The 12,737-nt window shown below is 55.2% G+C and overlaps 5 protein-coding genes across 5 annotated transcripts; 2 read left to right on the plus strand and 3 right to left on the minus strand.

The window, feature by feature from the left end:
• Window positions 1–1,139: 1,139 nt before the first annotated feature.
• Window positions 1,140–1,734, minus strand: K437DRAFT_268780 (uncharacterized protein; the record flags this gene model as incomplete). The annotated part of the gene is made up of 2 exons (XM_013387352.1): window positions 1,140–1,509; window positions 1,646–1,734. The coding sequence occupies 2 exons, from the start codon at window positions 1,732–1,734 to the stop codon at window positions 1,140–1,142; spliced, it is 459 nt and encodes a 152-aa protein (XP_013242806.1).
• Window positions 1,735–4,977: 3,243 nt separating this feature from the next.
• K437DRAFT_224942 (glycoside hydrolase family 35 protein) lies at window positions 4,978–8,175 on the plus strand (the record flags this gene model as incomplete). The annotated part of the gene is made up of 3 exons (XM_013387353.1): window positions 4,978–5,085; window positions 5,164–5,376; window positions 5,464–8,175. The coding sequence occupies 3 exons, from the start codon at window positions 4,978–4,980 to the stop codon at window positions 8,173–8,175; spliced, it is 3,033 nt and encodes a 1,010-aa protein (XP_013242807.1).
• Window positions 8,097–9,723, minus strand: K437DRAFT_274574 (phosphopantothenate-cysteine ligase). Its single transcript, XM_013387354.1, has 3 exons — window positions 8,966–9,723; window positions 8,762–8,881; window positions 8,097–8,688 (listed from the first exon to the last, which is right to left on the minus strand). Exons 1-3 carry the CDS (start codon window positions 9,584–9,586, stop codon window positions 8,269–8,271), a joined length of 1,161 nt encoding a protein of 386 aa, XP_013242808.1. The 5' UTR covers window positions 9,587–9,723; the 3' UTR covers window positions 8,097–8,268.
• A 281-nt stretch (window positions 9,724–10,004) lies between these two features.
• K437DRAFT_268783 (uncharacterized protein) lies at window positions 10,005–11,619 on the plus strand (the record flags this gene model as incomplete). The annotated part of the gene is made up of 4 exons (XM_013387355.1): window positions 10,005–10,410; window positions 10,483–10,626; window positions 10,699–11,428; window positions 11,529–11,619. 4 exons carry the CDS (start codon window positions 10,005–10,007, stop codon window positions 11,617–11,619), a joined length of 1,371 nt encoding a protein of 456 aa, XP_013242809.1.
• Window positions 11,620–11,988: 369 nt separating this feature from the next.
• K437DRAFT_217016 (ARM repeat-containing protein) lies at window positions 11,989–12,709 on the minus strand (the record flags this gene model as incomplete). Its single annotated transcript, XM_013387356.1, has 3 exons — window positions 11,989–12,141; window positions 12,260–12,472; window positions 12,560–12,709. Coding segments are annotated over 3 exons (516 nt in total), but the record flags the coding sequence as incomplete, so codon positions are not given.
• Window positions 12,710–12,737: the final 28 nt, after the last annotated feature.

Raw genomic sequence — 12,737 nt, forward strand, 5'->3', positions numbered from 1 at the left:
ATGATGCGACGGCAGAAGCGATCGGGCAGTGCCACGTCGTTCCAGAGCTGGAGGCCAAGCACATTGTTCAAGATCACACTAATCATGAGCCCGGCGGATGTCGGCACGTCTTGACAGCGCTCCTTTTCCAAGGGTAAGACATGAGTTGTAGGCACCAAGTATGCTGAATGAATATTGTACACATTCAATCTTCTCCCTCGGTGGAGGTGATCATCGTCTCGTGAACCCCGAGGAAGGCAGCAATGCACCACAGGATATCGTCAGACTTAAGCGGTGCAATGCAGTTTGTCGTACCGGTAGACGCGCAGACCTGGAAAGGTCATCTACTATTCATTTGTGAGCTTCTCCATGCGAAAGCGCTCGTATGGTTGGAGTAGGAGCCACAGAAGGTTCATCGAGTGCTTCTCCCACGGTTCCGTGTCCGCTGCGGCTGCGACGCTGTCGATATCGATCCACAATGGCGCCTCCAGCGTCCAGACGGCGTTGTTGAATGCCTAGGCGATCTCGTGTCGCTGACAAGCGCGCGAATGCGCATCGACGGAGCGACCGCGGATGATGCAATCTTGCTCGAACTGACCGACAGGATCGAGATGGCCGAGAATATTCGTGAACGGCATACTGGACAGGTGCTCGATTCCGATGTCGCATAGCGTATGTTGGACCACTTCCAGCGCCCGCGAGAAAATACGGTCGAAATTGCTTTTCTCGAAAGAGTAAAGCGGCCATATCTCCTCGGACGTCTTGCCTCCAAAATTTACCGTTAGCTGTCTGCCACCGGGGCCTTCGTCTTCAGTTGGTGTCTGCAAGAGCTGCAGCCGGGTGGATGGTAGCGAAGAGGGAGATGGGTTTCGAGGCTGTCAAATGGAGTGAGGCGTATATGTTAACAGCCGTTTCAAAAGAAACGCTGGAGTATTGTCACAGAGGCCGGAGATGCGGAATCATTCTACGATATCAGAAGGACGTGGCTCTTGGAATGATCTCGGACGCAAGGACGCCCGTGTTTCAGGACCTTGCAGCCGCGGATTCCCTCCCATGGAAAGGCCTCGGGGCTTCTTTGGTGGCGGCTCTGTGATATTGGCGTGCTCGGAGCGCAGCATCACTTTCAGCACTTCCCTAGACACGACCACGCTTTGAGGCTTTCACAGGCGCTTGCCGTACACTGCTGCTGGCTTGGCTGTCTCTGCGTTTTCTACGGCTTTCGGGTTATGCTTTAAGCTGATGCTGAAAGGGAGCTCTACCAATTTCTGCGTTGCTGCGTTGGCGTCAGGGGGCCCGGCTGGTATTCTCGCCATGCACACGAACTGCTTGGTTGAGCGATGCATCATCGGTGCGAAGAACCTGACGGAAGCCAGCAGTGGAGCTGTCTTGATGCTGTCGCTGCTACTTGGTCCCGAGTCTGAGCTCGAGCCCCATGATGCCTCGGAGTGGGTAACACCCGCAGCAACGAGGTCGCTAGCGACATCCCGGCCAGCACGCGCGGCAGCGCTCCTGACGACATCCTCATTGATGCTGTTTCAAAAATACTCGAACTGGGTGTTTCCTTCCTGGCGGAGGAAGTGCATCTCCAGCCTGCGCGCTGGTCGTTGCTCAGGAGCGAGGTGATTCATGTGCACTGCTTCCCGAAGCTCTAGCAGCGGTCACACACCAGCCTGGCCCTATTGCATTTGATCTTCCTGCATCGGCAAAATCACACGCGCGTGGTGAGTCCGGCGGCCGGAACATCTGCACCGCCATGATCTCCACAATGATCAATCCCCCATCTGCATCTTGCTGGGTTCTCCAGCGGGAGAGGACGAAGAGGACCTCTTGTCGACCAAGATTGCTCAGCTAAGGGGCAGTGGCGCTCAGGATGGTGGCAGGGCATCTTCGTTACCGATGTTTAATCGCGTAGCTCTTCTCCTCTTGCTCCTGGTCACGCGAATACGGATGGAAACCCATTTCAAGGTTCTGCTCTTTTCGCAGCAGCCTACGACCGAGGTCTCCTTTCGAATGAACCGTAAGAAGGTTCGAGTTTCATGCGCAGTCGAACGATAGAGAGAGAAGCAAATCGTCACATGCTCATCAGTTACGTCGTGGCTGAGCAGCTGTAGGCTATTGACGGGATATTTGTGCATCCATCTCCCTTTCCCCTCTGATGCCCTCGGCGCGATGATGTAAAAAGATGATCCGAAAAATTGCGCCTCACATCCGCCGCGCTAAAAGTCCCCAGCTCACCCTTCCAGCCTGCGTATGTATCGGGCGTTCACCGACTCCATTTCACCAGTCCATGCATCCTTCAACTATATAGTAACTGGACAACTCTCGTTTGGAGAAACGAAAAAAGGATAAAATCGCAGTTCCGTCAAGCTTCTGAACTCGCGGAGCTACTTGCAACCAAAGAGCAAGCAGGATCTGTTACTTTCTTCGTGCTTATGCGCACTTCACGCCCAGACAGTTTGCGGCTGCTCTGCCGCAAACAAGTAAACACACGAGCAAGCAAGGACATGATGTTACGTGTTATGCATAATAGACTTATTGGCAGATGGTCACTGCACTCAGCTGGTCGTCAACTGACCAAAATACAGTAGGCAACGGTCTTACTCCTCATGTCAATTATTCATCATTTGAGCTTGATCGCCTGCCCCTTCGGCACTCAGTGGCCAGCAACCTCTTCTCGGCTCAGCGCTCTCATCAGCGGAGACAATTGATTCCATCGAACACATGCGTAACTCCTTGCACCGTGTGTGGTGTGCATGACACATGACGCATGAAAATGTGATGACTCCAACTTTGCTCTTTTTCGCCCGCCACAAGTGCGTCACACAGCATGCAGTATCACCAGACCATTGCACGACATGCATGGCGGTTTTTAAGTATCTAGCCCGGCGGCTCCAGTAATACCGAGGATGATTTGTCGGGGTGGCCGCTGAACGACTTGTTGCATATGGTGTGTTTCAATGGGTCGAGGGGTGTTCCAATGTGTCAAGGTGATTGGAGCAGGATCAGTTCGGAAGTTCACAGAGATGGCATGCGAGACAAGAGATGCGGCGATGGCGTACCATTTCTATGCCCTTCTGTATGCCTCGTCGACTAGCCTTGTGTACGAACAGGTGTGCCGTGTGCGCGATGGAGTTGATGGCTGCAGCCTGCTGAAGCCGGCCTTCTTCGCTGCTCTCCTTCGTCACCGCAAGAGATACTCTCTGGCCTTGTCAATCGTTGTTGGAAAGATTGGAAAAGCCTGGCAAGCCTGGAACTGACGCCACACTGACAGGAAGCTGCCAAAATCGCCGCTGGCGGTCGTGGCCACGGGCCTGGAAGCTTTTGTCATTCCATATTAGATCAGGCGAGCCATTCCATTTAATTATTGATTATGTGCTTCGTTGCTGTAACATGTGTTCTGTCCCAACAAAAGCGATAGAGAAAACAAGAGTCCTCAATTCACTCCCTCTCTCCATTCTTTCGAAATTATGCAGATTAGCAGACCAACAAGGCCCGCCAAGCTCTGCATTCTCGAGCTCAATCGTCAACGTCCGTTCTGTGCCTCGGTTTGCTCTGGCCTCCAACATTTCCCTTTAATCATTACTCTATTCCAAAATCCGGGGCCAGGGTATGTATGCGCTCTGCGTAACTTGTGGTTTCCATTCGCCGTTTGGCCGAAAGTCGCACAAAGCAGTTCCATTTCAATTTGGCAGACACAGCTGGGCAGGGTCAGGGTTCAGGGACGCAGGCGAACCAAGCGCAAGCGAGCGAAAGCGATCAGACATTTTCCTCGGACCGCTTTGTCCCTGGTATATCCATGAAGCAACCGAAACTGAGCACCTGACAGCTGAACGCCTAACCTGCTTGACATGACCTGTCAGGTGCGACTCGAAGGAGACTCTTGATATATGAAGCCCGGAGGGTCATGAAGCAGGAAAAAACACATTTTTATTCACGCCTGTGATCGTGTTGTGGGTGCCTCTAGGTCTAAGGATGTTGATCGATCGGATCATTGGGGATAGGAAATAATAAGTGAGAGCATCATAAAGGCCCGGTCTGGGTCTCTTCAGCATCTTCGCCAGCTCACAAGGAGAATGAACCAAGCCGATGCACAAACAGGTGGCAAGATCTCCGTCCTATCTAGATTCTAGGCCGGATTGGGATTGCAGACCGCTCAAAAGGTATGTAGAGCAATGTGGCCGCCATTGCGCCTTCCGTTCGGGCATCTGTGGCAATCCAGTCGAAGCGCTGGCTAGCACTAAAAGCGAGGCGTCATGATCTGCATCTGCAACAGTGTGCGGTGCGTGGACAAGGAGTGGACACGTCGATCAGTTGCGCGTGAAGGGATGCGCGATGGTTGGCACCTGGTAGAGAGCGCAGTCCCTCATCCTCCCTCTTGATCATTGTTCTGTACGGCACCTGCGGCAACGCGTGATGGTTTCAGGCACCGAGAAGAGGGGAGTGGCCGGTATGCAGCCGCCCTGTTGGATGGGCGTGCGCGCAAATCTCCTTTCCCAATCGTCACTTTCCAGTTCCCCACAAAGCCACATAATAAGGTTGCATGGCAGCCATACCGTCCTCACAGCATCGCTCATCAATCACCACGACACTTTCGCACGATGTGCAGGATAAGCCGACTCGCACAAAGATAGGATGTACGATCCATGTTGTCGTTTCGCCTGTTGCGTAGCGGGCCTCCATAAAAGCCCAGGCCATCCTTTCGCTTAGCCATTGCCGTTTGCGTGTCTCCCTCCCACGCTCCCTCCGTCCTCTCTGCCTTCTCCTGCCCCTCACCTCATCTCCCCTTCCTCCTCTCCATCCCCCTGTCCCCTTCTTCCGTTGTCCACGCCTTCCTTTTTGTGCAGGCACCCATATTTCTTTGTCATCATGGTGCGGGCCACACTGAAGCTCAGCCTGGCGGTCGTGCTTGCGCTCCTGCTCACCAGCAGCGGCCTCGCCAGCGCCGCCCACGGGCGCCGGCCGGGCAGCGCGCGCACACAGCACTTCTTCGACATTGCCATGCGTTCTGGCACCGGTTCCAAGCTGCAGAGCAAGGGTCCCTTGTCTTGGGACGACAGGTCCGTCGTCATCGGCGGCCAGAGAATCATGATCTACGCAGAGGAATACGTGAGTGTGTGGGTGACCAGTACACACACTGGATCCCGGCACTGACGCCGCCTCGCCTTGGTCTGCACACACCGTCAGCACCCATACCGTAACCCGGTCCCTGGTCTCTGGCGCGACGCCCTGCAGAAAATTAAGTCTGCCAACTTTAACACCGTGTCCATCTACACTAGCTGGGGCATCATCTCTCCCAAAAAAGGCGTAGCTTACCTCGAGTCTTTCAATGACCTTGAGGAGTTCCTCAAGGTCGCCAAGGAGGTCGGCATTTTCGTCATTCTGCGACCTGGACCCTACGTGAGTGGCCGCATAGTTGCTTCGCTTGGTGTTCTGACCGTGTCGTATTCACGAGACCGACACACCTTGCCTCCTCCCGCTCCACAGATCAACGCCGAGACCACGAACGGCGGCATCGCGCCGTGGCTTCAGAACGAACCGGGCATCATGCGCCAGAACTCGACTGCGTACACCCAGGGCCAAATCCCATACCTTACCGCGATCACCGATATCGCAAAAAAGTACCAGCTCTCCACTCGTCCGGACGGAGAGGTCGACCCTTCGAGCGGACCGATCATCATGGTGCAAGTCGAGAACGAATACTCAGTCACGCCCGAGCGTCAGGCGTACTTTGACGATCTGAAACAGTTCTATACAGAACATGGTATCACCGTGCCGTTCAGCTTCAACACCTGCTGCACACCCGCCGGCGGCGCGTACGCCGACGACGTAGAGCTGTACGGCCAGGACGGCTACCCGCTCGGCTTCGACTGCGGCAACCCGACCAACTGGGGTAATGGGGTGCAGACCGGCCTCGAGGAGGAGTTTCACAAGATCAAGAGCATCCAACCCGTTTTCCTACCCGAGTACCAGGGTGGCTCCTTTGACCCGTACGGAGGCTACGGCTACGAGCAGTGCTACCAGCTCGTCGGTGTCGAATTTGCTCGTGTCTGGGGCCAATCGCTTCTTGCTGAGGGCGTGCGCATGCAGAGCTACTACATGGGCCTAGGTGGTACTAGCTGGGCCGGTATCGCTTACCCCCATGTGTATACGTCGTACGACTACGCCGCTGGCATCAAAGAGAACCGAATCATCCGCGATAAGCACCGCGAGTACGCGCTGACGGCTGGCTTCTGGCAGGCGTTCCCCGAGTTCATCGGCGCCGAGCGTGTCGCTTTCGGTCCCGGCACGGACGTTGTCGACAACGACAAATCCGTCTACGCGTCCAAGTTCAACGCGACGGACAACTCGCAGCAGACGTTCTACGTCGTCCGCCAGACCAACTCGACCTCCACGGAAAAGACCACCTTCAAGATGACCCTCGACACAGTCCGTGGCCAGCGTTCCGCCCCCGCCGAGGGAACCTTCACGCTCAACGGCCGTGACTCAAGGCTCATCGCCGTCAACGGTGCCCTGTCGAAACTCTCGACGCTGCTGTACTCAACCGCCCAAATCGGCTTCGTCCGCTCGTACGGCGGCTCGGACGTCGTCCTGCTGCACGGTGACCCTGGCGTCTCCCACGAGGCCGTCTTTGCTGCCAATGACGCCAATGCCAAGTTCACCGTAACCACGTACGACAAGGGAAAGGGTCAGGTCGTGTCTGACACCACCACAGCCGGAGAGGTCCGCCTCAACTGGAAGAAGGCGAGCCACAGTATCTCGCACGTCGCTCTGACCGCCGGCAACATCAGGATCATCGCCGTGCTCGCCGACACCTTCGCCGCCTACGAGACCTACTCGCCGCCAACGACCAAGGCCGGCACGCTGAGCAACTACGCCGGCACGGGCGAGCTCGCGCTCATCTCGGGTGTCTACCTCATTCGGAACGCCACCATCTCTGGCAACACTCTCGAGCTCTTCGGTGCAACGACCAAAGCCTCCACGCTCGAGGTCTTCACCACGCCTGAGGTGTCCAAGATCTCGTTCAACGGCAAAGCACTCGAGAGCTCCAAGACCGAGTACGGTTCCGTGAAGGCATCTTCCCCTGGCCCCACTGACGAGGCACTCTCGTTCCAGCCGCCCAAGCTGACCGGATGGAAGTACGCCGACTCCCTGCCCGAGATCTCGTCCCACTTTGACGACAAACACTGGACCAAAGCTGACCACACTTCGAGCCACAACGAGTACTTCCAGGACCCCGTCGTCCAGACGCAGGGCAAGGTGCTCTTCGCCGATGCTTACGGATACCACGCGAACAACATCGTCTGGCGAGGCAAGTTCGACGCTATGCCTGCCAAGGGTAAAAGCTTCAAAGAGACCGGAATCTACTTCCACTTTCAAGGCGGCAGTTTCAGCGCTGGCTCCCTATGGCTCAACGACAAATTCCTCGGCACCCTGAACGCAGACTCATCCTACTCGGATGCCTTCGGTAACTTCACCTTCCCAGCGGGAGCACTGAAGCACAAGGATAACATCCTCACCTTCCTCCACGATAACACTGGTCTTGAGGAGGACGGCGGCTACCCGATGCCGATTGGCTTTCGTCCCGACCAGGCCGATGCGGACTCGAAGCTGAACCTGCAGACCCTCAAGATGCCGCGCGGTATCATGGGGTTTTCGTTGCTCGGCTCGAAGCACACCCAAGTCAGCTGGAAGGTGCAGGGCAACAAGGGCGGGGAGAATGCCCCAGACCGCGTTCGCACGTACATCAACGAGGGCGGCCTGTACGGTGAAGTGCAAGGATGGCACTTACCCGGCTTTGACGACAGCAAGTGGGAGTGCAGCAGCCCGCAGCAGGGCATCAAGGGCGCAGGTGTCGCGTTCTACCGCACCACATTCAACCTCAACATGCCTACCGACCACGACATCCCGATCAGCGTGCACTTCTCCGAGGACAAGGGCACTGACTACCGTGCACTGCTGTACGTCAACGGCTGGCAGTTCGGTCGTCGCTTCACCCGATATGGCCCTCAGACGGCTTTCGTCATCCCCCCCGGTGTGCTCAACACGAACGGCAAGAACACGATCGCCATCTCACTCTGGAACACTGTCGACAAGCCTACCGCGATCAGCTCCATTACGCTCGGTGTCGACGGCGTCTACACTGGCGCCACCGACCATGTCTCCAACAACCCGGGCTGGAAGGAGCTGCGTGGATGAAATTTGAAAGAGCCATAGCCAGCCACTAGTCAGGCTTCTGATCGCCAACAAGGCCTGGAGTCTCCTGTTGTATGGAAATGAAAGGCAACACAATTATCGATCATTGCTTTTGTGTGCTTCCCCGCCGGCGATCCACTGATCATGCCTCTTGAGGAGCTGCTCTACGATGTCTTCTTCGATCTCCTTTTCGAAAAACTTACCCCGCCATGGCCTGCTACCATGTGGCTCAAACACATGGGACGGCCGACGTGCAGACCCAGCTAATGTACGCGACTTGTTCATCTTCTTGTCTTCCTCGCTCAGGCGGATCCAGGCTTCGGTGAATTCATCTGTGCTTGAGTCGTTCGCCGGTCCGTTGGGTACCGGTGCCAAATCTGATTTTGAAAATTTACGCTCGACAAAGACGACTTCGAACTTGCGATGATTTAATTCATTGCCGATAACGCATTGGTGCCCGTACCTCTGAAGTGCTTGTCGCGCCTTGGGTATTAGCAGCTTCTCATCCGTCTCGAGCTGGGGCAATGCGGCATCGCGGTGCATTGTGAGCTTCCCTGCCAGGCCTTGAGAAGTGAAGGAAAGTGCTCACCTTAAAGCTGACAACAAACCCTTCTGGAGCCCACCGCTCGACCATTGGCTTTAGCACTTTCGGAACCTGATCCATCTCTATCAGAAGGGACCCTTTACCAGACTGGATTTTGTGCTCGGACTAGAGTGCATGAAGTTCATGAAAGTGTCAGTGTCATGACCATGAACAGGTGCGCACGAAGATTTCTGGCATTCGGGCACCTACCGTCCTAGTACTAGGAATGAAAAAGTCGCTGACTGCGGCGGCGAGGTAGTACATGCCCTGCCGCCCAAGAGGTTTCATGGCGATGGCCATCTCTCGCAGCATGAAGAGGTATTCGGTGACCGTGGTAAAAGGCAATTGGAGCAGAGTGCCTTTTGACCGTGCGCTGTGGTATGCCCTGAGCACGGGAAGGAGGTGGAATGACTGATCCTCTTCGACGGATATCCTTGCTGGCGAGGACGGCTGTGGATCTTCTTGCAGGAGGTCAAGGAATGGGTTTGTGGTATGTGAATAGTGTCTTGTATACGGTTGCAAGGAGTGCTGTCGATGCATAAAGATAACTGCGTAACCCTGTGCAAGAAAGTACTCGGCAGAAGTCGCCCCTCTAGTACCAGCTGAGAAGTTGTCGAGAAAGCGAACGACATTCTTCTCGAGGGGTACCGTCGTCCCTCCAGACGTTACCAAGACCACCCTTCGGCCGTCTTGAACATGTTTTGCGACGAATTCTTGCGCTTTCCGACCAAACTCTCCCAGCTGCGGAGGCGCAGGCTGGGTTGCAAAGAAGTCCTCCGCGGAGAAACTGGTGTGCGTACTCGATGAGCTCTCTGCGTTGGTAGTCGACATTTTGGCACTTGCAGCTCACGACCTCAGCAAGAAGTCAGGAGTAGGTACATGTGGAATCACGGCGCCATAAGGAAGTAGTTTTGATTTATTCGCAGCTGATGGAAGTTGAGGCCGTTCTTAGCCTTGACACGTTCAATTTGGGTTCTGCGGAAAGTGAGATGGTGGAGAACGATGAAGACCTCACACACATCACACTAAAACGCATCCCGCGCGAAGTCGCTCTCATCGCCGTAAGGCGCGTTTCATTCGAGACACCGTGACTCCCTTTACCTATTCATTCGACCCACGCTGCTGCTGAGGATTTGATGCCCCGAGAAGAGTCATCACCGCCGTGGATGGTCAAGCACGCAGACTCAGTGGATAAGGGTAACGGGACACGCGCAGAACACTCAACTGCTTGGCCTGGAGACACATCAAGATGGTCGACGAAACAGGGAGCAGCTCACCGTTGCTAGCGCATCTCAGCACGGGTCAGAAGCGCGTCTTTCACTTGCTCGACGGGGGAAGTTCTGATCACTCAGCAGAAGAGCGAATGCGAGAAGATGAGGCGCACCATCGTGATCGAAAAGCGAAGGCGGCGCGTCGCGACGCGAACAACTCCGATTCTCACAGTGATGTGACCGACTTAGATGAAGTCGAAGCGGAGGCAGAGCTGACTGGCGTCTCACCTTTACCTGTTGCCAAGGGCAAGGCCAAGGCTGAAGGGGGATCAGATGATGAGGATGGGGAGGCAGCACCTGGGGCTGCTACCGTCGAGTGCATGTGGGAGCATTGCGGCAAGCACTTCACCGCGCTGAACGCACTCATCGACCATCTGCACACGGGTGAGATAGCTGAGGCGAGATATTGAGAACGCTCACTGATTCCGCGACGTGTGAATTCACTTTGTTGCATAGATCATATTGGAACGCACAAGGCCAGGTACACGTGCGAATGGGTCGGATGCCCGAGGAAAGGCAAGAATCAGACATCTCGCTTTGCGCTGCTGAGCCATCTTCGAAGTCATACAGGAGAGAAGCCTTTCACTTGCCCTTTACCAGGTGAGCAAGCCAGCCGGACTCTCATGCGTGAGTGCTTGAATGACTTACTGACTCTGACTTGTACCTTGGCAGAATGCGACAAGTCATTTACCCGATCTGATGCGCTGGCGAAGCACATGCGCCTGCAGCACCAGATGCTCCCAACGGGCACTCGGCGCGGAAAACCACGTCGTGCAGCGCGAAGCTCAATCGTAAAAGCCGGCGATGATGACGGGGAAGAAGGCGAGGACAACGATATGGTCAGTCTGTCTGACTACGAGCCGATCGACAAGCCGCCTGTTCGTCATCATCAAACCTTCACCGACGAGCAGCTCGGCATTGAGCGTGATCCATTCGACGACGAGCAGGATGAAAAGGTGCTCCTTTCAATGCGTGAAAAAGGCGCTGAAGTCCTCAAGCAATACTGGGATGTCGGGACAGGCACAATCGTACCAGAAGAAGATGACCCAGAGACAGATGAGGAGGACTTGGCGGCGGCAGCTGCTGCGGCAGCGACTGAGCATTCGCACAATACGCGGCGAAATTCGAAGCGCTTCAAGCCGAGTCCGATGGACTTGATCACAAATAGCATGCCTGGCCCAGGCAGTGGCACCGCCGGCGCCGCCTCTCCAAAGGAGAAATTGGAACCTACGCCGGATCAGAGGTACAAGAAGCTCTACCTGATCGAAAAGGCCAAGATGAAGTTCTTGCAAGCGGAGAATGCCGAGATCCGCAAGGAGATCAAGGAGTTGCTGCAAGAGGAGGCGAAGGCTAGTGCGCAGAAGACGGACGTGCTGGAAGAAGTCCTTACGTTGGAACTAGGGTAGGTCTTTCGATATATCTGACATCTTTCATCTGGGCGACGAAGCATTCCGTGCCACCTGTGTATTGACGGCATTTATTCCTGACCTTCCGCTTTACAGCCAAGATGTCGATGCGATCTTCTCCCCGCGAGGGACGCCGGTCCCAATGCCGACTTATACCGAACTGAGAGGTCCGCCCCCGCCTCTTTGAGCAGATGGCACGTGGCGCAGGCGACCAATGAGGCCGCCATCTCGGTGTACAGACGTAGTCACTCAATGGCAATGCATGATTGTACAATTAAACCAATGCTTCTAGTACAGGGGAAGGTGAAGACATGTGCTGAGATTGTGATGGGAGTAGGACCTTAGGAATGGACGATGGGAAGACATGCAAGCGGTGATAACAGGGATGTTGGACAGCGAGACTGGAAGGATGTGCCCAGGCAGATGCCCAGGTTAGTAGGGACGCTGTGCTTGTAGACAAAGTAGCCGGGCTATGCGACTCAAGACGTATATACGCACAGGCGGCGACTAGGCCTTCTTGACTGAATCATGCTGCTTGCGCCTTTGGCTGACCAGTCGACTCGATGATCTGAAGGACGTACTGCTTCTCATCGACGAACTGCTCATCCTCCTTGTCGTTGTGGAAATTGGATAGGAAGGTGACGAGGCGCTCACGGTTCCTGCGCAAGATGTTCTCCACCACAGGCGGTTTCTTCGGGTTAGCGACGAACTGTTTTCGAAGGAATACCGGGGTCGGAAAGAAATGGTCACAATGGACGGAAACATACCACATTCAGACACATGTTTCACATCCCCCCAAGGAATACGACACGCAAGAGAAAACTCACGACCTTGAAAACGTGGAACGCCTCGAATTGAATGTTCTTGCTCTTGTCCTTGAGCAGGTTCATCATCAGCTTGAGGTTATCCTCGCTGGAAATGTAGCGCGTCATGACGTTGAAGTTGGTCCGGTCGAGGAGGATCTCGCCGAGTAGCTTGAGAGATTGCCGCTTCGTCACGTAGTTAGGCGATTGCAGGAGGCCGGTGTACATGGCGAAGAACTGCCCGAAGGAAAATGCGCCGAGAGGGGAGACGCATCAGAAAATGGCCTACGAAATGATCATCCGGGTAAGGTGCAACAGACGTACCTTGTCGTAATTCCGCTCCAGGTATTCCGCCACCATCGGTTTGTGCTTGGTGAGGCACTCTTTGAAATTGGCGAAAGCGTCGCAGCTGATGCCGAACGTGGTCTTTTCAATGTAGTCTGGAAATGTGTAGAATCTGGTCCGCGGGAGGATCTCGCCGAGTAGCTTGAGAGATTGCCGC

Source organism: Tilletiaria anomala, assembly GCF_000711695.1.
Source record: "Tilletiaria anomala UBC 951 chromosome Unknown K437scaffold_51, whole genome shotgun sequence".
Lineage (NCBI taxonomy): Eukaryota > Fungi > Basidiomycota > Exobasidiomycetes > Georgefischeriales > Tilletiariaceae > Tilletiaria > Tilletiaria anomala.